General features: G+C 51.1%; 2 protein-coding genes across 12 annotated transcripts in view; both read left to right on the top strand.

The window, feature by feature from the left end:
* The first annotated feature begins 358 nt into the window (after positions 1-358).
* Positions 359-17,366, top strand: EFHD1 (EF-hand domain family member D1). Its single transcript, XM_082055602.1, has 4 exons — positions 359-746; positions 8,887-9,034; positions 14,463-14,597; positions 15,700-17,366. The coding sequence occupies exons 1-4, from the start codon at positions 451-453 to the stop codon at positions 15,832-15,834; spliced, it is 714 nt and encodes a 237-aa protein (XP_081911728.1). The 5' UTR covers positions 359-450; the 3' UTR covers positions 15,835-17,366.
* A 4,011-nt stretch (positions 17,367-21,377) lies between these two features.
* The window catches only part of GIGYF2 (GRB10 interacting GYF protein 2), a 76,673-nt gene continuing 73,896 nt past the window's right edge, over positions 21,378-24,154 (top strand). For 9 of the 11 annotated variants that reach the window (XM_082057163.1, XM_082057171.1, XM_082057173.1 and 6 more), the window contains exon 1: positions 21,378-21,448. The gene's annotated coding sequence lies outside the window, so the exon portion shown is untranslated. Of the gene's footprint in view, positions 21,449-21,482; positions 22,177-22,498; positions 22,526-24,154 lie in introns of those variants that run through there. The other 2 variants (XM_082057166.1, XM_082057167.1) reach the window with 2 other exon arrangements.

The following is a 24,154-nucleotide window of genomic DNA, read 5'->3' as shown; positions in this document are numbered from 1 at the left end:
CAGTGCCTTCGTAGGGGGTGCAGGGGGCTCCCTGGGTGGCACCCAACGCATGGGAGGATGCGTGGGAGCGTGCCCATGGGGTTGTACCTGAGTGTGGGGGGGTTCCTGCCTGTAGAGGTGCGTACCTGAGTGGGGGTGATTCCTGTGTGGGACAGTGTACACATGAGGGGGTCAGCTTGTGGAGTTACACTCCACTTCAGGTATACATGTGCGGGCACCCCCAGGGGCAGCGCGACCATCCCACGTCGCGCCCCCCGCGTGGACGACCCCCAGGGCCACCGCCGCGCCTCCTTAAGCGCCCGCCCCGTCCCGGGCTCCTCCCGCCCCGTCCCGCCCCGTCCCGCCCCGTTCACTCCAAGTGAGGGAATAAAGTTGGCGGCTGGGGCGGGCGTGCCCCTTTGGAGCGCAGCGGAGTGGACCGGGAGTGCGGCCGCCGGGCAGTGCCGGGCCATGGCCTCGGAGGAGCTGGCGCAGAAGCTACAGCGGCGATTGCAGCTGGAAGAGAGCGGGGTGGCGGCGGAGGGCGAGGTGGCTACGGCCAAGGGCGAGGAGGCGGCCGGGGACGAGGCGGAGCGGAGCTGCCTGACGGCCAGCGCGGACGCGGAGCTGAGCGCGAAGCTGTGCCGGCGGCAGGACATCAACGAGGGGGCGGCGCAGCCCCGACGGGCCGCCGTCTTCAACCCCTACACCGAGTTCAAGGAGTTCAGCCGCCGCCAGATCAAGGACATGGAGCGCATGTTCCGCCTGTGAGTGGGGTGGCGCGGGGGGGGGACGGGGGACTTGGGACTCCCCTGCTCGGAATCGGGTCTGCTGTCGGGTTTGGGGCTCTGCTTTCCCTCCGCAGACCGTTCCAGTGCTTTTCCTCGGTGGGACATTTGAAGAGGGGTTACCTGTTCTTGGCAATATGTTTGCATTTCTTTGCGCTTTTGCGGTCGGGCCGGAAGAAGCCGCGGTGGGTTTCCAGCGTCATCTGATTCCCGCGTTGTCCTTGTGCTTGGGGGCGGGAGGGGCTCGTAGTGTTTGCTTCGGACTCAGGGCTTGATCTGAGCATCGCGCTTGGCTCATGGCCTGGGATTGCCTCTGCTCTACCTGGGACAATGGCTCTTTTTGGTGGCACCTATGAGCTGTGGTTTTGGGGAACACTCCAGGTGGGATGGGGGGGCTTGGAGAGCAGAAATACTGCTGTTCCATGTCCTGGGGCACTTGGTGGGTCTGTATCCCAGTGCTGGACATCTATCTTCAACAACTGTGATCCTAAATGTCTTTTGTAGCTCTGCTGGCTCTGCCCGGCAGTGCTGTGGCTCCTTCCGTGATTTTTTTGCCAGGCTTTGTGTTCCCTCCTGTGCATCCAAACGAAGCTCAAGCATTGTTTCTGCTTGCTCCGGGCTTTCTGGGGGCTGGGATGGGAATCACCTCCTGGTAGGAAGGTTTGTATAAAAGTCAAGCTGCTGGTGGCAATGTGGAGAGATGCTTTGGTAAGCGGAAAGGTTTGGCCCTTCCCAGAGCCATGGCCCTGCCATGTTCTTTCCTTCACAAGCCTTGTCCTGGCTCCTGCAGTTGGGCTGTACCTGAGGAGCTTTGATTATTTGTGCTCAGGTTTCCCTCCAGCACCACAAACCCCTGTGCTCCTGGGGACCGATGTCCTCCCAGCCCCAAGGAGAAGGGGCAGGCAGGCAGCTGCACATGCCACCCCACTGCGGGCAGGGCTGCTGGACTGGCGGTGAACTACTGCCAGCCACAAGGCAGGACCACAGAGGAGCAATGTGGGCTGTCATGGCAAGGTGACACGACTTCAGCTGACAGAGGTGACTGCAGCAGGGTTTGTGATTTGTTAGGTCCTCGTCCTATCTGCAACATGCTCGTGGTCTCAAGCTGCACCAGGGGAGGTATAGATTGGATATTAGGAAAAAATTCTTCATGGAAGGGATTGTCAGGCATTGAAACAGGCTGCCCAGGGATGTGGTGGAGTCACCATCTCTAGGGGTGTTCAAAAGGCACTTAGACGAGGTTCTTAGGGACATGGTTTAGTGCTAGAGTTAGATTAGGTTATGGTTGGACTCAATGATGCTGAAGGTCTCTTCCAACTGAAATGATTCTATGGTTCTGTGGTTCTATGGTTCTATGCTTTGAGTACCTTGGAGGCTGGGGTTATTGTGAGGAGACTGAGAGCCTGGCTGAATGTTCCCAGCTTGTGGTGCACTGGGGTGTTGCTGGCCCCAACAGGGGCTGTCACTGCGGGAAACCAAGCGATGGACTTTTGTGACCTAACTGGAGCTCTTTGTTGCATCGGCAGCATTGCATCAGCAGCTGGGTGCGAGAAGGGAGGTGGTCGGGGCAAGACTGCTGCTCTGTTCATTCCTGTGCCCCTCTTGATGACAATTAAAGGCAGGATCCTGCTTTGCGGAGGACCTGAGACATGGTGCTGCGAGGGCAGGAGGACAAACAGCACAGGCAGCTGCAGCGCCCAGAAGGAAACAGTGCAGGCGAGAGCCCAGAGCAGGCAGCGGCACTGCCTCAATAGGGGTAAGGAGAGGAACAGTAGTAGTTTGGGAAATAAAAAGTGGAAAGAGCTGAATTGCAGCCGAATTTTTCAACAATGAGCTCATTAAACTCCTGCCTTGTAAGCAGGGAAACCTAGGCTTTGCAGTTGAATGCTAATCAGCTGGTCAATGTAGCTGGAAAACATTGCGCGCCCTGTGAGGACTATTGCAGCTGAGCGCCGGCCAGCCATGCCGAAAGGGGAAGAAGCTGGGCTGCGTGCTCCCAGTGCTCCCCAGACAGACGGACGGAAAACCCCGTCCTAGTTTTCACTCCGTTACGGGCACCTGGTGTTAGTGGTGGCGGAGGATCTGGTCTTTGCTCCATCTGCTCCCAGCAATCTGCTTCAAGTACTGGCTGACACCATGTGCTCCAGGAGGAGAGGAAACGTTCCTCTTAATTCCTGCCAGTCAGAGCTTGAGTTAATGTGATTAAGGCTTTTATTCTCTATATGGCTTATTGGCCCTGGTCACCAAAACCCGGAGTCTTTCTTACTAACAGTTAAAAATAAGCCTGTGACAGACAGGGATCTATCTTCTTGCTGCCATGGGTTGCCAGGTTTCTGCTATCAGACTTTCTATCCAAAAGTGTTTCTTATCAGTTTAGTGGGACTTGAAAAATCTGTAATTTAGACTAAACTTCAGCTTGTAGGACCCTGGCGTGGTATGGGCTGGGTCAGGGAGCTTTGGCTGGGATGAGGCAGTTGCTGCTGGTGATAGTGGCTGCCCTGGCATCTGTCAGGGCATCCCATGGTACAGCTGGTGGCTGTGACTGTCCTGTGCCAGGGTGGGAGCAAAGGGCCCATCTGAATGTGGGACTTCCCAACATCCAGTGCTCCATCCAGCTGCTGTGTGCCACTGGCTGCGCCAGGAGCATCTTTCCAAAGCAGAAATGTTGCTGCTTGCTCATGCTGCCACAGTTGGACTCAGTTTTGCCCCTCTTCTCCAAGCCTTGTGTTGTCAGCATCACCCCATTTTGGCCCCATTTCGCTGGAGATGGGCATAGGTACCTGCTGCAGGTGCTGGGGCTGTGCAAGAGCATGCGGGGCTGCTGGGTGCAGGCAGCTCTTGGGATGTGGTTTTTAACTTGTTTTTATTTTTTGGTAGAGGGGTTGGGAAGTCTGCAGCTCAGCCTAATTATAATGCAACCTAATTAGCTGCCTATTCTGACAATGTGTGGGGACTGTGGTAACCATGATAATCTCTCTTCCCCAAGTCTTGCAAGCAAACCCTCAGGAGCTCTGGAGTCTTACAGCTCTCCTTGGTGCCATCTCGTCTGGAGAAATGGCAGAGGTGGGTGTGAAAGTCAGGCTGTGAGCCTGTGCCTGGCAGGAATGACCTTTCCAAGGGAGGAAAACAGCCACTGACTTCATCTGTGGGGTACGAGGGAGTGGAAAAATTCCAACCTTGCTGTTGCTTTTGTATTTAGGGAATTTCATGTGTTGCCTACGTGTTTCATAAGTGCCTTGTGCTTGGCCAGTGGGAGACATTCTCATGTCTCCTTGCCTTCCTGGAGCTGCTCAGGAGCCCCTCCCCGGGTGTCCCTGCACCCAGGGACCTCTCTGACATGCTACAGCAGACCTGCTTGTTCCAGGACTTGCCGTGCTCCCGGTGTGACCTCTGGTCTGTGACCAGCTGTCTCTGGAGGTTGCAGCAGTCAGGGAGGTCATCCCTACCAGGCATGCGAAGCACCCAGCCTGGGCCCTCCACGCTTTGGTGCCTTGGGGTTTCACCCAGCATCTCAGGGGAAATCTTGCTAGAGGAGACTTTGATCTTGCCCTCGCATCCCTCCAGGAGCAGGAGAACTCCAGCTGCCCGGGCTGGGGAGGATGGAGTTGTGTGCAGCTGAGGAGCCTGTTCCTGTCCCCACTCTGGTGTGGAGGAATCGTTTCCAAATCTCTCTGCAAGAGAATAGGATGCTTCACTTGGAAAGGACCTACAATGATCATCTAGTCCCAGCTGCCTGACCACTTCAGGGCTGACCAAAACTTAAAGCATGTTAAGGGCATTGTCCAGATGCCTCTTAAACACTTGACAGGCTGGGAGCATTGACCACCTCTGTAGGAAGCCTGTTTCAGTGTCTGACCACCCTCTTGGTAAATAAATACTTCCTCATGTGGAGTCTGAACTTCACCTGGAGCAGCTTTGAACTGTTCCCAGGTGTCCTATCACTGGTTACCAGGGAGAAGAGATCAGCACCTCCCTCTCCATGTAAGGTGAAATACAATGCTCAGAGTGAAGAAAGTACCACTTAGAAAGGATTTTGCAATATTTAAGAGGAGATTATTACTACTTCAGCACCATTACTCCAACTGCTTTATTTCAAAGCCTGTATTAGGCCATTGCAGCATGTGGGAAGTGCTGATCAAAGTACAGGTGCCTGCACTGTGTGGAGCAAGCTCAGGTACAGAAAATGTGCACAGGGCGGGCAGGTTTTCTTTTTGTTCTTTCTCAAGAAGTGTGGGTAGTATGGATGCCTACACAGCAGCCCTGACCTGGTGATGGACACTGGTCATGTCTCTCGGGCTGGAGGGCACCAGGGCAAGTTTGGTCCTCAAATGCATGCCAGGGATCCGTCCAGTCCCATACTGCTCTTTAATCCCTTAGGAATTGCTCATTCAACTACCTTTTTTTTTTTTTTCCCCTTGGGGTTTTTCAGGCAGTGGGGGAGGTGACTGCCAAGGCAGTACAGGTGATGCAGTCCTCCTCATCTCCTTTTTCCTCCCTTCCTGACCCTTTGTTCTTCTGTGGTGTAACCCCTCAGCTGTGCTGCATAACACCAGTGCAATGATTGTACTAGGGCTGTAATCTTGTGTAACGCACTCCTTGCTCTTAAGCAAGTCTGTTCAGCAAGTATTCCCTCTTTTCCCCCCACCCAATTTCTGCTCCCACTTTCCTCCCCCAGTGCTTCTGCAGCCCAGGTGGAAGCAAGCCAGCGTGGGAGTCTGGGTGCATCCTTGTTGCAGCAGATTTTGACAGCTGCTGTCTGTCTCTCATCTGCTGCCAGGGACGCTGCTGCGGCAGCGCTGCAAAGTCCTTATCTTGCCGTCCATGGTGCTCGTGGCTGCCTGCAGCATCCCAGCCCGTGCAGGTGGGGACCCGCTGTGGCTGTGGCACTGACTTGCTGCTGGAGCTGGCTGGCCTGCTTGCGACGTGGGATGCCTTTGCCTGTCAGTGGGAGATCCCTTCTGCCCGTAATGCCTGCATGTCACCCGGGTGAGGCTTGGCTCCTGGCCCGGGCAGCTTTGAGCCTGAAGGAAGCAAAGCTCCCGTGTCATGGCAGGACAGCGGGTGACAGCAGGGCCAGAAGAGATGGTGGGGCACCCGAGTGCTGCGTGCTCTTGCTCTGCCATTCCTGAGTATGGGACTGGACGGATCCCTGGCATGCATTTGGGGACCAAACTTGCCCTGGTGTCCTCCAGCCCATGAGGGATGACCAGTGTCCATCACCAGGTCAGGGCTGCTGTGTAGGCAGTGAAATGGGTGAGAGCGGTATTGGAGGCTGGCTGGAGCCCTGGGCACTGAAAGGGAGCTCCCAAAAGGCAGACAGTGGGGTTTTGGGAGCTCCCAAAAGGCAGTCAGTGTGGTTTTTGGTAGGGCTGAGGTGGGCTGGGAGCACTGGCCCTTGTTGCGCCAAGTTCCGCGTCTGGGGGGGGCGGTGGGGAATGAATCGTGCCATCTCTCATGCCCTATAAATACGCTTCTCCCTAAATAGTCTGGCTGTGTGGCTCTATGGCAGCCGACTGGCTTTACCCAGGTCCTAAAATACTCGGGCTGCTTTAGGAGGTGAGGGGGGTGGGGAGGGAATGCAGCAGTTTGCAGGGTGCTGCTGTTGCTCTGCAGGGCTGGCACCAAGCGTCCCAGAGGCTTCAGCGTCGCCCTGGCTGTCCCCGACTGCCAGGGACCGGTAACCTGATTTCAGGGTGCATCTTGGCGCCTGGCGTGCTCAACACCCATTGTGCGGCTGGTATGGTGTGCTGCTCTGCTGCCACAGCCGCCGCTGGCAAGACCCCATTTTGCACAATCCTGGCTTTGTGCTGCCTCTCTGCAGGGATGACGAGCCCTGAAGCTGTGCCCATGCTTAACCCTTTCGGGGCCGTGTGTTTGTCCCCGGGCTTAATGCCAGGACAGGCACCAAGATATGGTGTTTGCCTGCGGTAGTGTCTGTAGCAGAAGAGCAAGATGAGCTGGGCATGTGTCCTCCTTCTGTCTTCATCTCCATTATCCAATGCCTCAAAAAGGGGCTTGGCAATGTCTTCTTTCCTTGAGGGGGGCCTCAGTGTAGTCCTGCTTCTGCGCCCAGCCAAAGGGCAGAATGAGCTTGCTGGGGCCAGAAAAATTATCCAGCCCCATCCCAAGTACCTCCCTGCCACAATATGCTTTGCTGCTTTATCTGATCAAAGGCACTGCCTCTCCAGCTGCCTTACTCTGGAGGAACAGCTCCATACCTTTTCTCCAAAACTTAAAAGAAAAGCAAATTGACAGTTAAATATTGCACTTGTTACGCCTCTGTGAGGTCTTGAAAGTGTGTCTTGGAGCTGGGCTGGGTAATGCTGCAAATGTGTGACTTAATTAACTGATGCCTTCCTTGCTGTGATGAACCTGCTGCCTTTCCTCCCCGTGACGTCTGAGGTCTGTGACCTGGTTTCTGCTCTGACGGAGACTTCTTTCCTAGTTTTCCAGGAAGCTGTTGAGCTTGGAGAGCTCGCAGGCTTGCTGGCTGCAGAGTGTGTAGACAGGCTGGTAGCAGGGGCTCCATGCCAGCCTGGTGGTGATGTCCCTGTCATTCAGGGTCTCTTGGGCCTGGGACCCTTGGAAACAGGGAGGCACAGAGAGTATAAAATCTTTTTACAGAGGTGGCGGGGTGTCTCTGGAAAGCCGCAGAGGCTGCCCCAGTTTAGGGGAGCAGCACCCTGTGCTGGTGAAGGCTGGGGCAGTGCTCTTGGCTGCAGCCCTGCCTCCTGCTGCCCGTGCCTGCGAGCACCTCGGGGCCAGCAGCTTTGTTCCTACCTTCTTCTGCCACAGCTTCCTCTGCGGCTCTGAGGTTTCTCAGCTGGAAAGGGCTTTCTTCCAAGGTAACCACAACTGTGCAGTTTTGGTCTGGGATGACTACAGCCATAATTTATTTGGAAGAGAGCTGACAGTCAATGAAAGATGATGGGGGGTAGGATTTGACTGGCTCCTGCCAATGGGGAAGCTTCAGTGTTGTGCCTAGGGTTTATTTTCTGAGTGGTTGAAAGGATTTAACTCTATCCAGGTTGAGGTGGTAGGGAGGGGGCAGTGGCAGGCTGTACACCACGGCTGAACCCAGTCTGCTGTACCCTTGTCCTGTGCTCCCACACGAGCCCGTGGCTCCATGCTGGATCCCAATGGCAGGACTGGGATGAGGGAGGGATGTTGACGGGTTGTCTGATATTAATAGCAGAGCGTCCATCCCTCCAGATTTTGGACTTTGAAACCCAGAGATGGCACCGGTGCATGTGAAGTGCTGGTTGCTGGGTGGGCAGGGTGCTTTATTTGCACCCGCAGCGGATGTCGGGGGGAATTGGTGCACAGTCCCTGGCTGAGCACAGCATGTCACTGCCTCCCCATGCCTAAAGCACTCTGTCCCTTGCACGAGTGCTCCCTCCTCCTGTGAAGAGTCCTTGCCATCTGCTGTGCTCCATTGGGAGCGTGGTCCTGCCTCCAGTCTTGCTCCTGGATGTGGGCACTGGTTTCCTCTGCCAGCCTGGCACCGGCTAGGATTGCTGTGCTCCCCCAGAACTGCCTTTCTGCTCTGCCTGGGGACACTGAGTAAACAGCTGTCCTGAAGCATGGTGCTTGTGTAGTACAAAACCATTGCATGGAGGAAAGATCTCAGCAGCTAGAAGGGGTGTGTTTTGCTTACAAAGAAAGATAGCTGCTTTCTGCTGGGAGGTTCTGGTTGATCTCTGCTCCCTGTTTCTCCTCTAAGTGAGCGGGAGGCCTGGCAGCAGCTGACTCTGGCATGCCTTTGCCTCGCTGTGCTGGTGCATGGTGTTAGCTGCGTGTAAGTAACCTTTGTGCTGGACACACAAGTGGGCGAGATGGAAATCCCACTGAGATTGACTGAGTTCCTCCATGCTCCTTCTGTGTGGGTGGTTTGGTCTGAGCTCCCCTGAGCACTTCTCTGTCTGATGAGAGACAGCTCTGAAAGCTGCCCACTACTTCCTTGAGTTTAATATATCTCAGCTCTGGCTGTGTTGTGCAGCTTCCCCTTTCCTCCGAGCTTTGAACCACACTGTGACTTTATCCATTGTCACAGTTCCTCTTCTGGGAAGATGGATATGGGGGAGGATGAGGGCTGACCCTTTCCCTTTGCACCCTGCAGGTATGACTCAGGACGGGATGGGTACATCGACCTGATGGAGCTGAAGCTGATGATGGAAAAGCTGGGAGCCCCACAGACCCACCTGGGGCTGAAGAACATGATCAAGGAGGTGGATGAAGACTTTGATGGGAAGCTCAGCTTCCGTGAGGTGAGGGCAGCTGCAGGAGCAGGCAGGGATGTGGCTGCAGGGCAGAGGGAGGAGGCAGCCGGGCCCTGTACTCCAGCTGTGGGCAGCACTGTCCCCTATGTGTTTTTCCAGCTGTGGGGTGCAGCTGAGAAGCAGGTGAGCTACCCCATGCCATGGGGAGCTTGAGGTGTGGACCATGAGTATCCATCTCCACATGGCAGTAACGATATCTGATGTCAAAGCTCTCCAACTTCTCTGCCTGCTTTAGGAGCACATTTGTGCCATGTTGCAGATGCCTGGGAGTGCTGACAAAGCTCCCTGCCGTAGCTGGAGGTGGCATATCCCTTCAGTCACGAGGTCTCGTTGCTGGGCTCCTGTGGTACAGCAGCTCAGGCCTGGTTTCAGGTGCAGGAGAAGGGCTCTGCTCGGAGCAGCTGGTCTCATGGGGTGCAGGAGGCTTCCTCTTCCCGTTTATATTGAGTCTCTCTCTGCATCACACAGTGACCAGCCATGGCAAGCTCTGTGAGGGGTGATCACCTCCGTGCAGCCAGGAATAAACGTGGTGATGCAGCAGTTTGGTACTGCATGCTGGCTCAGCAGGGACACGCAGGGACAGGTCTGTCACTGCTGTGCTGAGCAGCATGGGCAGGCCAGGATCTGCTACAGGCAGAGGAAGAGAGGGAATTTGAGCAGTGACCTGCATGCACTCAAGGGTACCCAACTCATCTTAGCAGGAAGGGGGAGCCCAGTTGTCAAAACCTCCTGTTGTCTCATCTCCTCCCCCCAGGCTTTGTTTGCTGTCTCAGAAGCAAATGTCACACTGTGGCTTTCTGAATTAACCGGGAGCCCCTTAGGCAGCAGGAGGGCCAGTGCTGCTGTGTCCTGCAGCGGCTGTGCGGGCTGTGCTGCTTCCTCCTGCCCCAGGGGACAGCTGCAATGGGCCCCGAGCAGCTGGGCTCCTTCGCGTCTGCAGGGTCTGTGCTCTTTCTGTGCCTCTGGCAGGGTGGAGGCTTGGTTGTGGAGATGAGGTGCAGAGCTCTCCGCAGCTCAGGACATCAAGTTCTTCATCTTGCAAGTGCCAGGACCTTTTGTAGTGGCTGGGAGGGAGGATGAGCAGCCAGGGCCCTTGACTGGCCAGGCTGGTTGAGGTGCAAGTGGTGACTGGCAGCTCACAGAGCTGCTGCACTGTCTCTCTATGCTGGCACATCGCACCGTCTCCCCCTGCTTTCGTCCCCCGAGGGTTTTGTTGCGTTTCTTTTGCTGCAAGAGGGCAGCAGTAGGTTACAGAGGCCAAAGACTGTTGGGTTACAGGGCCTGGCCCATAGAGAGGGGGAAGACAAGTAAATCTGGGAAATGAGAGCCTGTCAGTTCACAGCAGCAGGGCTCTAAGCCCGCAGCTCCTCTGGGCAGGGAAGGAGATGTGCCCGGTCAGAGGTGAACTAGGGGTAGCAAAGAATCCAGTGGAGCAGGAAAAGCACCGTGCCCTTGGCTGCAGGTCAGACTGCGATTGCCAAATCACTGCGTGGGCTGGAGGAGCCCTCTGCCTCTCTGTGTGCCCTCTGGGCCACCCTGCATCCTGGGTGAAGAGCTGGAGACAGCCTCTGGGCTTGCTGCAGGGGCTCTCTCCTGTGAAAGAGAGGTGCCTCTATCCCCAAGGCTCTGGAAGATGCTGTGGTGTCCTGGCACCAGTGGCATGGCACAAGTGGCAGAGCAGCTCCTCTTTTGCTGCCACCTGTTTGGAACATGGCCACCCGTCAGCCAGCATGGGCTGCCTGGGCTGCCAGCCCTTGGCAGGCAGCATGTGGCAGCTGGTGCTGTTGTAGCTTCTCTCCAGATGCAAAATGATGGTCAGGCAAGCACAAGCTTGAGTGACACATGGGTTGGAACGAGGGAGTGTCACTGGCAGACCTCTGGGGACAAATTACACAGCAGCTTTGGCATGTACCCAAAGTTTCCCATGGCAGAGAGGAGCAGGATGTTTCTTGCCTGGTTGCAGATGCACCCTGTCCAGCTGCTGTGCTTGGCAGAGGACTGGCAGGAGGCAGGTCTCTTGGTGGCTCAGGAGCTCTGAACCAGCCTGTAGCCCTACCCCACTCTGCTTCCTGTTGGGGTGACAAACAAGCAGGTGATGGGTGACTAGGCTGACTTGGGGCACCCTGACAACATGAGAAGAAGCCCTGGTTTAAATAAATGAGTGTCCAAACTCAGCAGGCTGTAACTTGAGCACTGGAAGGCTCCTGTTTGCCTCTCCAGAGAATAATGACTCCTGACATACCTGCCTGAAGATGTGCTTGTGACCTGGCCAGAGAATTGGTAAGGACCTCTTTCACTTGCAATAGGTCACCTTTTGTTGCTGCTTTGAGTAGTGTTGTGCCCTCCCTTCCCATGTAAGCTGTGACCTGGAAAGCAACCTTGTATGGCTCTGACTTGCTGCTGCTGAACTGCTGGCCCATTAGGAAAGCTGCCTTCTACCACTGACCTTGGAGAGTCCACCAGTACATCAACAATTAACTGCACAAGACTCTTTCTGTGACTCAAAGAAATTTAGGTTTATTATAAAAAGATTAGGTACCTCTGACTATCTAGTTCTGTTGTTATCACAGTAAACCAGAGCTGATTGCTATAATAATAATGTCTAATTGTAGCTGCTATCTAGAAACCACAGAAATCCACCCACTGTCCCCCATGCCTGCACCAGCTCAAATGCTGACCCAGGTTTGCAAACCACATCCTTGTGTGACACTGCTTTTCTGACAAGCTGCTGCAAAGCTGCTGTTGCCAGTCACTCTCTTACCTTCCCTCGCATCCCTGAGGCCAGCACGGTGCCCAATGGGGCTGCATAACTGCAGCATTGCTCTGAGTCCTGGCACTGTGGGGTAGGTCTTGAAAGGGTCTGAACCTGGATACATCTCTTATGTCTTTTTCTATTGGGGTTAGTGCGGTGGAAAGTGTGTGTCATGTCCTCCTTGAGAGCAGAGTTTTTATTATTTACTTTTGCTTCTCTATTGACATTTCCCTGAGGCTTAGCTGTGTGTGATGTGTCCTGGGCCCAGCAAGGGTGGGAGACAGGCTGGGAATGAGAGCTCATTGGGAACTGAATGCAGATTCCTGGTGTTCTCTAGTTAGAGAGGACTGATGCCTCGAGGGCAAATAACTGGTGAGGTGGGCTGCGGGTGATGTGCTTCATGAGGAAGGATTGCTCCTCTGCTCCTGTGTAAACCAGCATGATGTCCCATGGACTGCCTTGCTGGGTCCTTGGCACTGACCTTGTGCTGTGCCCATCCCAACCAGTGGTTCAGTCTCTGGTTTCCTTGAGCTCAGTTTCCTGGCTGCAGCAGCCCATATTCCACAGGAGGATTGCTGCCTCATCTCCTAGTTTCAGGGTGATTCATGCACACTTGTACTCATGACTGGGTGTTTCCAGTCCCTCCCTGGGTGACAGCTGTACCAGACCTCAGGATTGTGCTTCCTCCGAGGTCCTTTTCCAATGCCAGGAAGTGGGACTCACAGGGTGGAGCAGAAACTGTGAAGAGGAACCATGAGTAATGCCAGCCTGGCTGCCAGGAGGGAAGTGTCCTGTGCCTGGTGCTGGAGGAGAGGAACTAGCCCAAGCCTAGTGGATCTGAGCAGAGGGAGAGGATATCTTGGGAAGGATTTGGTTTCTTTCTGAGCCGGGTGTTCAGCCCGTTCAGCAGAGCATCATTAAATTTCTTACATGTGTTTGGAGGGGGAAAGGTTCCCTCCCCAAGCACAGCCTGCTTTCTGGCTGCTCTGTGCTGAGCACACATGGGTTATGAGGCCGTTGCATGAAGCAATGCTCGGTGATGCTGCTCTGCGAGAGGGCAGCCAGCGCTGCCGTCATCTCCGCACCCTTCCCCATGGGAGGCCTTCCCAAACTCTTGCATCTCCACCAGCTTCTGAGAGCAACTTGAGGCAGGCGAGCACATTAAGGGCTGGCTCAAGGTGGATGCTGCGACTCTGCTGCCCTCCTCTGGGACAGCTGGGGCTGTAGGAAGAAGCAAAGTCCCAAGCCTGGCAGTCTGAGGAGCACAGCAATGGAGGTATTTGATGTTTCTGTGTAAATGGATTTCAGGGCAGCCCTATATGGCATTTGCAACCTTCTCACCTGGACTGAAGTGGTGCAGTGGTGCAGTTTCCTTCCTTGCGCTCCTTTTGTACCCAGGTGACTTGTCCTCGTCTCTGTTCTTTCTGTCCTGTGCCAAGCATTGAGACATCTCCTGGGGCAACCAAGAATAGCAGGGAGTTACAGGACCTCTCAAATTACGCATAGAGCATCCACATCTTAACCTGGAGTTTGGTTCATAGGTGGAAGGGAGTGCAGAAGTCTTTATTTGTAAGCAGGCAGGTCTTTTACCTTCTGGGGAAAAAAAAAAAAAAAGTGTGCTTTCCTGGTGGGTAATATGGTTCTTGTTTGTTTCCTTTAGCAATTCACATGCAAACATGCAAACTGCTGTAATGACTCTGGATGTGTTAAATGCCTATGGCCATGTGCAGACAGGGGTTTCAAAACCAGTTGCTGTGTGAACACCTGAGCAAGTCACTCGGACTGTCACAAGGTCATGCCTCTGACCTGACCCCTGACACGTCTGAGAGAAGTTCTCCTGTGTGTTATTTAATGGGCACAGCAGGAATACATAGGCTTTGCTCACCTTGGCGAAGCCAGCTGGGGCTCCCTGGAGCAGGCTGATGCAGAGCTCCAAGGATGGATTCATTTAAGTCACTTTTCCTGTGCCTTAGACAAGGGACTCGCTGAAGTAACTATGTTCTGTTGTCCTAGTGCATTTGACCTTAATTTTGTTTAACCCTCCCATACCATCTGGATGACAGGGCTTGGGACAGAAGGCAGAGTCCACAGCAGCCAGGCAGTCCCCAGATCCCTTTCAAGTGTAGGTGTTTGGGCTGCTATCTCTCTTAACAGGGCTGCACTGGTGCCATGGTCCAGGGAGCCTGGGGTTCAGGTGTAAGCCAGGGCAGTTTTTGCCTTGCTTTCGTTGTTGTGGGGTGCAACCTGAGCCCCCAGAACATTGGGGAAGCTGGTGGGGGACTTCTGAATACACCATTAGGGTGTGGGGACATGAAGAAGTGTATCTGAGCCCACTGGACGGTTTACTAGGCAGGTGGAGGGAAAGCTTGTTTCCTCTGGCCATGTAGCAGCCCAGGCTTGACAAGAGCTGTGCTTCACCAGGGCTCTGCTCCCCCAAAAACCCTCTTCCTATGAGAGTTCTACCTCTTAGCCCAACAGGACTGCGTGCCAGAGCCAGGGCACTGGAGCACAAGTTGCATGGTGCCACTTCATTTATATAGACCTGGTTTCCTTGGCTCAGAAATGTAAATTCCCGTCCCCTCCAGGTAAATGTCTGTCCTGTTTGCATTTTAAGTTGTTTGAGCCTCAGTGAAGAACTTGAATGTTTCTTCTCTGTCTTCCTAGTTCTTGCTCATTTTCCATAAAGCTGCAGCTGGGGAACTCGAGGAGGACAGCGGCCTGTTGACTCTTGCGAAGCTCTCAGAGATTGATGTCTCCATTGAGGGAGTCAAAGGAGCCAAGAACTTCTTTGAAGCTAAGGTATGGGGTGGCATAGAGGAACATGAAAAAGCTCTGCACACGTGCCTTAGTTGTCACCGAGACACTGACCCTGCTTGCTTTTCAGTAGAATGTTTCTCCCTAGCTAAAGGGATGCATATTTCATGGCCACCCCTAAACTCAGCCATAGGTTTTTCATTCAAACTTTTTTAGACTTCAGCTAAAGCCATCCTCTGCGCATCAGTCAACACTGGAACAGCTTAACTCACCATCTCTGCTCTGGGTCTGACCCAGTAGAGCTGACTGACCGAGCTGGGTCCCTGTGGCTGGGAGCTCTATGGGACTAGCTGGCTGACTGCTTTTAAAAACAAAAGCGTTCTGAAAACTGATGCAATAGGCACTGAGTTTTCCCATTTTGCAAACACCCCCCCAACCAGAGCACTCATTCAATGGTGAATGGAGTATTTTGGAGTATAGGATTTCGGACATCTCTTTCTCGAGCAGCTCTCTGTAACCTTTGGAATCAAAATTATTCTGCAGGGTCCTGGGGTTGGCAGAAAGAGCTTTGCACCATTCAAAGCTGACAAAGCACCCTTTTTGAAAGCTCTCTTGAAGAGAAAATAATCCTGCTTGTTTATGTAAGAAGTTTTTTCCCAAGAGCATAACACAGCTATTGCACAGCAGATGTACTGAGATGAAAGCTGGAAAAATAGCCAGCAAATAAACAATGTCTCTTTGATCTGCAGATTATCCGTGGTGTAGTATGATGTTCTCAGATTTGGCTGTGATTCAGAACTGTTTTCTGCAGTACTTTCTCCCACTGTATACTCGCAACTTAAGCTACACTGCCTGCTTACAGAAAGAATGTATGTGACCCGGTGTTGACAGCATTGTTTTGGTCACTTCTTAGTAACTTATTAGTAAATGAACTTTTTCTTCTTGAAGTCAAGCCAGCTAACAGGTATTGGATGTAAATACCCAAGCACTGCAGTGTAATTAATACTTGACCCATCCTGACAGAGCTTCCCAGCAAGCGCTGGGAGCTGCAGCAAACAGTTCTCCCTTGCTAGTCTGGGAGTAGTTCAGGCTCTGTCATTGCCTCTCATGCAAGGCTTGACACTCTTTTATTTTCTCTGTTGTAAAGGTTCAAGCCCTCTCTTCAGCCAGTAAGTTTGAAGCAGAGATAAAAGCTGAGCAGGATGAGCGAAAGCGGGAAGAGGAGGAAAGGAAACACCGCCGAGCGGCTTTCAGGGAGTTAAAGTCTGCATTTACCCAGTAACCGACCAGCCAACATGCACTTGGAGATTGCACACAATTCGGTACGTTTCCAGATCAGGGCTCTACCTGGAGAGAACTGCCTGGCTCCTGCCTAAAACTCATTACAGCTTTGCTAGCCTTCCTCTCCTGAAGATCCTCCTGAGTTTCTAAGGGCACAACTCTTGCAGTTACTATGCATACATAACGATGTGAATCGTAAGAGCTGTGTACATGCTGTTTGCTCTGAACTGTCAGGAGCACATCACCCTGAAGCAGAAACAGCAGGTAGCAAATCATGGTGAGCACTGACCAGTGTCGTGTTTGCCTATTTCATTCTTCTTTTCTATACATTCTTTTTCTTTTAACCCCATATTAATTCATTCCTTGCTTACAGGCAAGTAGTGAGGTCTTGTGTGAATCAGGGTGTACAAAGTACAGCTTGACTTCCTGTATGGTTGTACTGCTGTTGGGTGTTGTCACGCATCCTTCACTATCTCTTTTTCCTCTTCCTCAAAACCCTGTACCACAGGCACTGTGAAAACACTGTGAAGAGAGAAAGATAGTTAACTAGTGACATGGATCAAATTAATTATTTCCTGTAGCTTATTCCTGCTGCCCAGCATGTTGGAGAGTCTTCCAGTTTTTCTTCTCTGAAGTGCCATAGTAACAGACCTTTTAATAAGAGGTGAGATTTCCCAAGACTTCCAAGGGAGGAAGCTGGCTCCCAAACTAAGAACCGAAAACTGAATTGCCTGACCATGTATCTTCTTTCACATTCCATCACATTTAGCGTACTGTACAGCTTTGCTGTGTTTTCCAGCCTTAGGCAGCTGTATCTGTTTTTAAGGGATATTGCCAGCTGGACAATGTAATCGGATGGCACACTGGGGTTTTCTATTTGGAAATTTGCTCATGTCCTGAATCATGAAGGTGACATTGTTTGATTTCATTAGAACCACGACAGATAACACCAGCCCAGAATACTGAGCAATCTCTGCTCAAGAAGGGAAGAGCAGCGAGGTGAGCACATTTAGCTGAAAATTTAGAGGGTTTGCACTGTATTATTAGCCATTTTCTTTCAAAACACAGGAAACTTGCCCACAAATGTTTAAATGCCCACTGCTTCTCTGGAAATATACACTGTTAGGTCATGGCAGGGGAGCTGTGTTCTCTCAGAGACCTCACTCAAAATAAGGATTTGCTCAAATTCTGCCTCTGCTTTTGCCCCAGTTCGTGCATTTATTTTTTCCTTTCCAGAACTAAACTCACCAGTTGTCTTTTCACTTCTCTGTTTTGCTTCTTAAACTGTGAGCACTAAACTGTGAGCGTGGAATAATAAATAGAAAAACCTCTACTCTTTAATGTCAGGTGAAAGAATTGCTAAACAATTAAACTGTGTATATATATCTTCACAGATTATATTTTATAAATCACGCTTTTTTAGCTAAATATTTATAATTAAATGTTTTTATACTTTACAACAAAGCAGATAATTGCATCTTCAATTATTTCTCCTGTTGCTGAAATGTACAAATAAAGCATTGTTATCTCTGGTCTTGTCTGTGATTTATTTTAGGTCCCTGAATTTTGTTCACAAATTATAGTAGTGATCCTCAAAGCTGACTTGGATGAGTGAGGAAAGTGTTGAACCCCTTCTTGATAGCACTTCCCCTTCTGTGCGGCAGTTCTGGTATAAAAAGCTCGAATGTTTGCAATTCCCCAGAAAGGGACATGGCTGTGTAAATATTTGAAATGCTGCCCACTGCTAAATGTTGACATGTGAAGGCTGTCAGCCTTCCCTTATCTTAAAATAGCCACTGTGTCTCAGCTCCAGTAGTCCCCCAGCTGGGAGCAGGGCAGGTTTCTTCAGCTAGATTTCCCTTGCATTTCTCTTTGCGTTTCCTCTTTCTGCATTTATAGAAGGGAGGAGGAAAAAAAAAATGTGGACATCTGAAAATGCGTCCAAGCATCTTGTTTAACCATGCATCATTTCAGGTGTGATCTGGTGATGAAATGGAAGACATAAATATTTTATTCAGTGCAGCTCTGCTCTGTGCCTCCTCGGCCGTCAGTTCCTTTGCCATGTGTCTGTAAGCCCTTGGGTCTCAGAGGTCAGGTAAAATCAGGGCGAAAGTTCCTTAGTCTGTGTTTCCACAGGAAAACTGCAACACTGCAGCTCTTGATATTTCTGTTTTTCTCCCACTGTTGACTTGTGCTGCTCTACATGTGCAGCTGGTTGAGGAGCCTGGGGCAGCAGGAGGAGAGGGTAGAAAAAGGGCTTCTTGTGGTTTTATTTTAATAGATTTGAGTCAGCTTCCAGCTGACAAGTTTCAATAAGGAAATGAGCAGTGTGTCTGTAGTGGTTTTGTTCAATTCAAATAGGTGCTGTTGCTTGGGGCCTTCATTCAGTGCAGCGATCAGTAAGTGCTTTTGGATTTTGAAGTTGCAGCAATATGAGTTTGAAAGGAGCTTTGCAAAAAATCGACAGTGGGAAATTAATTGCTTTCTAAATTGTTCTGCTTTGCTGGCAACTATTGGATCGAATAACAATGTCATTAGGTTATGCAGAAGTACTAAAAATAAATTGTCTAGCTAAATGTCCCATCTAATACTGGCTGACAATACTTATTTACCTATAATTAATCTTTTTATGCCTGATGTCACCACAGGTGGCAATCCCAGCTCTCAACATCTGCTGATACATCAGTGACTCTGTTTCTCATTGCAAGTGGAGAAGTTTGGTGAAAAGACTGCTGTGGTTATGGGTCTTTCTCAGAAGGGACAAGGACCTGCCCCAAGTCACTCATCTCCTAGAATGGGAACTCCAAGTAGTCCTCGGTTCCTGGAAGGTTTGGGTTTAATGTTTCTCAGTGTAGGAGACGTACATAGAGGGGTCACTAATGCCTCAGCCAGCACTGAGGATGGGTTCAGCCTGTTGGGATACTCTTGATCGCAGGGTGTTTCTCACTGACGCTCTGTCAGAGCCATTGTCACTGGCTGCAGGGGACACCGTGGGATGGCAAGAAGCCCAGTGTAGCCATAACTGAGAAAGAAAGGGAAACAGTATGACTGGGTTCTTCCTGGCTTATCATTCAGGCTTTAGCTGTGAGGATTAAGGTGACTAAATCAAATTTTAACCTTATGGGAGTGTACAAATAAATGCCTTGTAAGATGGATTGGAGTAACCAGAGTGCTTTATTGTCGCCTGTCAAACTCAGCCTGCCTCTTGTGAGAAGGATGTCTTAAAATAATTGGGTGTTGCAGAGTAGTGGTGTATTTGTGGTAGTCTGTCTTTCAGTGTAAGCCATCTCAAGTGACAAGTCCATTGAAGTGACTGACTTTAAAAACTACAGTCAAATGTTCACCTGTCTGCCCTGTCTGTTGCTTTTATCATTATTTTTAGGGATGTGACAAATGAAGATGTTCCTCTGCTCCCATAGAAAATAGAGGCTGTTGAGTAGACGTTGACTCAGACAAAATCCTTGGTATTTCAACAAGCAGGAGAGCCTCTTTTCAAAATAACAAGAAGAAGGTGTGGTGAGGGGGGCAGATTTTGCCATATCTGGGCTGTTTTATGACCATTATTCACCATTTCAGAGCTGTGCTCTGTGTTTGTAGCACCTCTGCTGTACCAAGGGAAGCAGACTCTTGCTTCCAAGCTAGGACTGGTGAAAACAATGGGTCAATAAGGAAGGTTTTTAGTTCATTAGGGATACTGTTACTCTGTGCTTGGATTTTTAATAGTATGGGTGAATTGACATGGTAATCTAGAGGGCTCTGAAGTACTTCATGCCCTCAGTACCTCAGGCTAGCTGCTGGGGTAATTTCACACGTAGACAACACCAGCTGAAGTCCTGTAATTGAACCATGCAGGAATTTAACCACACAGATGCCGTCTTGAATTTTCATGACAGTCTCACTGTTCTGCTTGAATGAATGTTGTGGAGGATTTAAGATGCTATTAAAAAACAAAAGTAATCTGACTTTCCTTGAGATATTTTACAAATATGCCAATTTCTGCAGATGAGGCACATTTCAAACACACTCCTCTTGAATTTTTTGTCTCAATAATATAATGTTTGTGCTAACTGGGAGGAAAAAAATTCTGTAAGAGCTGAACTTCTCCCATCTGAGCTAAAGCTTGTCTTAGAGCATGTGAAAATATTTCTGAGTGCTCAAGCTCAGGTTTGACAAGTAGAATAACAGAGCACAGCAGCTTCTGCAGTGAAGGTGGAAGTTCTGACTGACAGCTTGAAATAGCAGTGCTGCCTCTCTCCTGCCCCATGCCATTATTAATATTGGCTCAAGCTGTGTGACAACAACTAGGGGGATCAAATGCAGCTTATCAGAGGCCAGCCCTTTGCTAGCAAGCTTCTTTTTACATACTGGCCTCCTAAAGGAGAAATTTCATTTGAAGATTTTTGAATGACGTAGTCCTATGTTGCTCTTGGCTGAAAATAAGCCCCAAGAATTACAGGCTTTCAAGCCATTAGCTCAGAAGAATCACTTTGTGTTCACTGTTGCATCATTTTTGGCCAGCATTCAGTGCACAATGACAAGTATTTATTCACCTAGAAGAGGAAGGAGAAGGCTACGTGGATTGTGTCTGAAATCATGATTGGAGTGAAATTGTTCAGCTGAAAGCGGTTATACCTTCAGTGGTGCGTAACAGCCGAGAATAGTTTTTTAGGCTGAAGGAACCACATGGGGCTATTCTGCATCATGCACTAATATAGGTTTAAGGACTAAAAATAAAATGGTATTTTTAGCTGAAATAAGTTTGCCTTGGGCTCTTGATTTTTTCCATCAGGAAAACTGGAGCCAAAATGCATATCACCTAATGCCTTTTCTGTGTAAGCAGCCACAACAGCCGCCTCCCCCGAGGCAGCGCATCCCCAGGGCTCCTCTGGGGGGCTGATCCCCTCACGGCCTGGACGCTGCGTGTGCTTAAAACACGGACACTTCTCCTTGTGGCCTTTTAGTGCCGCCGATAAAGCTGAATTGCCTACTCGTAACCTAAAATGAGGGACAGGGTAAGGTTGCGGGTAACAACGCGTGCGACGCGGCAGCCCGGCCGTTATTGACCTCAGCGGCCCCGGCCCCAACCGCCGTTTGCACGCGGCCCCGCGGGGGCTGCCCCGGGCGGGAGGCAACGGCGGGAGGCTGACGCGGTCGTGTAACTGCCGTGTGGGGCTCAGGCTGACGGGGTCCCGCTACTGCGGCAGAAGAGGCCGGGCGGCCCGGCCAGGACCCCCGGCCCCAGCACGGCCCCAGCAGGGGCCCCGCCTCCCCGCAGGGCTGTAAGGGCGGGAGGCTGCAGGTCCCGCGCGCCTCCAGCAGGGGGCGCCCGCGCTCCCGGAACAGGGGGTGTGCAGGGGGACATGCGCGCGCAGCCGCTGGGGGACCGCCCTCTCCCCCCTCTCGGTGACGTCACGCGGGCGGTGCCTGCGCGAGGTGCGGGGGGGAGGGGGGGTGGAAGAAGAGCGAGAGTGCCGTCGCCCATCCGGGTCCCACGGCGGAGGCAGGGGGCGGGGCTTGCTCTCACGTGACGTTGCGTGGCGGCGCAACCGCCATCTTGTGTTGTTGGGGCTGAGGAGTCGCTGTGGCCGTGAGGGACTCTCCGTCCGGGAGCGCAGGTAACGCTGTCCCGTTGGCTCCCTGCACTCGCCACCGCTTCGGCCGCCCCTGCCGCTTCCCCGCCGCCGCGCTCCCGCCGTCGCCGCGCTCCCCGCCTGTGGGAGCGGGCCTAGGCCGCGCGCCGAGCATCGGCCTTGCCGGCGGCTCCTGCCTGCCGCGGGTGCCGCAGCCCCGAGACGCCCTGCGGCCTACCGGGGGGCGAGGCCTCCCCGGCCTGCTGCCGAGGGGCGCGCCCGGAGGGCCGCTCCTGCGCTTCCGCCGCTGGGCTTTCACACGGCTCGCTGGGCCCGGCCCCGCTCGAGGGTGCGGGCCTTGCCCTCTTCATGCGGCTCCTCGGCAGCAGGTCCCGGCAGGGGGAGACGGTGACTGGTCAGGCGGCGGCGGGCTGCCCGGGGCTCCTCACGCTCTGCGGGGTTGGCAGCTGCGTCCCCGGCGCCGTCTCCCCTCACACTGACCCTTGTGAACTCGCTTGTCCCCGCCCAGCCCGGTGGGACTGGGCCTGCGTTCCGGCAGCGCCGTGGGCAGAGACGCCCGCATTGAAGCCCGTGTGTGCCCCGCTCCGAGCACGCCCAGCCCTGTCAGGTTACACAGGCTGAGGAAGGAGGGAGCTCGCCGAGCACTCGAGCCTTTCCCCCCAGCAGGCAGCAGGGTGTTGGGAGCAGCAATGACCAGCAGTGTTTGACTGGAGAGGCCTTGGCACGCTGAAGAGAACATCGATCAGGATTGTGTACGTTCGGTATTGATCTAAGACAAGTAGTTTCAGTGTCAACAAAGCAGTCTCTGCTCGTTCAGCTCTGTGTAATTGCATTTTGAAGTGGGACAAGTTGTAGGCCAAAAGGAGATATTGCCAAGTAGTACTTCTGGAATAAAACCTGAATTTTCTCCAGTAACTTTCAGGTCAACATTCTTGGTTTGTTGCTGTAATGCTTTACCTTTTACTGTAATTTTCTAAGTGTGTGTTTTCTTGAGTGGGAGGGGAATGAACTTCTGAATTCTGATTATGTTCTTCTGTCTAATCTCTTGCTGCTCATTCTGTTTTCTTGCTTCAGGAGCTGACTTGGGCAAGTTCCTAGAAAGTACGTGTGAATTTTTTTTTCCTTTTCCCATAACACTACTGGTTGCTTTTGTTCTTAAGAAACTTTTTAATAAACACAAATTAGCTTGCTGCTTTGTGAATAGACCATTTGGTAGATGCACAGTGTGATAATTGGGAACCTTTGTAAACAAAATGGATTGCAGTTGTCACCAACAAAAGCTTTGTTCTGGTATTTTTGGGCTCTGTTATTGGGTGTTGGCTCCAATAGATAATCAGAGCTTTAGTATTATGAGGCATTGGTGTTCTTGCCATTCAGTTGAATAAGTGTTCTTTGAACAGTTAGCTGATGCTGATGTAAAAATTTGTCCTGGGGGTGTGAACAGAAATGTTGGCGTGCCCTTAACCCCTGTGCCCCCCCAGGCTTGCATAGTTATACAAGTTAACTGATGTCAATGATCATGTGTGTCAGTGTTAATTTCTCACTGAATATGTGATTAAAAAAATCTGTGTAATGGTTAGCTCTAATAGAAAGAAGGCAGACATTTGTCCATTGAAGCTGAATGTCACTTCCAGCAACACCTGCTTTTAAACAACAGCGTAGACCTAAAATGCAAAGTAGTTGTGTTGCAGTAATGATTTGTTTCACAGTATAGTTAAAAAAATTTGATACCACAGTGAAAACTTGAACTCTTGCAGATCCTCTGTTCATTACAGATTTTTATCCTAAGAGGACTGTAAAATATCCTCAGAGACTGCTTTCAGTGTTTTTCTTGCCTTCCTAAAATGTACAGTAAATGAAAAATATGATCTTTATGCTGATGTAAGTGAAAATAAATGTCTGTAAATAGAGTTGAGGGCTTTACAACTTAATTTCCCAACTGTTTTACTCCTTCAATGAGGAAAGAGGGTTTTTTTAAGGAATTCAGACTAAACACCATGGCATCTCTTCTATGCTTGCTGTCTCCTAAGGCCAGTTGTCTAAATAGAGTTCTAGCATAAACTGTAGTTTCTTGTAGCTGAATATACAAAAAAATGGTGGTAGCTCTTTTAAGATCTATAGACACTTCATTTAAAAACAAACTAGATGCCAGAGTCACATGGAACATCTCATTGGTGCAGCTGACTAGCTGAAGAGATGGTTTGCTACTACCTGCCTCTGTTGAAAGACCTGTCTAATTATTTAAACATGCAAGTGAAATGTTGGTCCACAGTAACTGATGAAAATGAGCTTAGGTACCTGGACCCTAGTCTTTTCCTTCCCCTCTGCCCCCTCCTTTAAAGTAGTTCAGGCCTGTAGCTCTTTAGATTTTTGTGTTTTTTTTGTTTGAAATAGCAAAAATATGAAATTTGATTCTTCCTATTTTTGTCTGATCTTGTAAGTTCAAGTAACTGTCAAATGTGTGTTTCTTATTCTTTCATTGAAGTCTTTAAAATTCCTTCTTAAGGCTTCCTAAGATACGATGATAAATCTTCTTATAGTCTAATTTAGAAAAAAATTCTTAACATTTTTCCTTTTTTATTTTTCTTTTTTTCCTTTCAGTGCTTCTGCTCAAAGACTAAAGGAGATAAGCTATATTTAATTCGTGATTATAGATAGATAGAGCTAAGGGGCAGAGCAATAAAATTTCCACTCACAAGCATAAAAGCACAGGCCTGATTCATTGCATAC

Source organism: Streptopelia decaocto (genome assembly GCF_964273445.1).
Source record: "Streptopelia decaocto genome assembly, chromosome: 6".
Classification (NCBI taxonomy): domain Eukaryota; kingdom Metazoa; phylum Chordata; class Aves; order Columbiformes; family Columbidae; genus Streptopelia; species Streptopelia decaocto.
The sequence above is the reverse complement of the archived record's forward strand: the minus strand, read 5'-3'. Positions and strand labels throughout refer to the sequence as shown.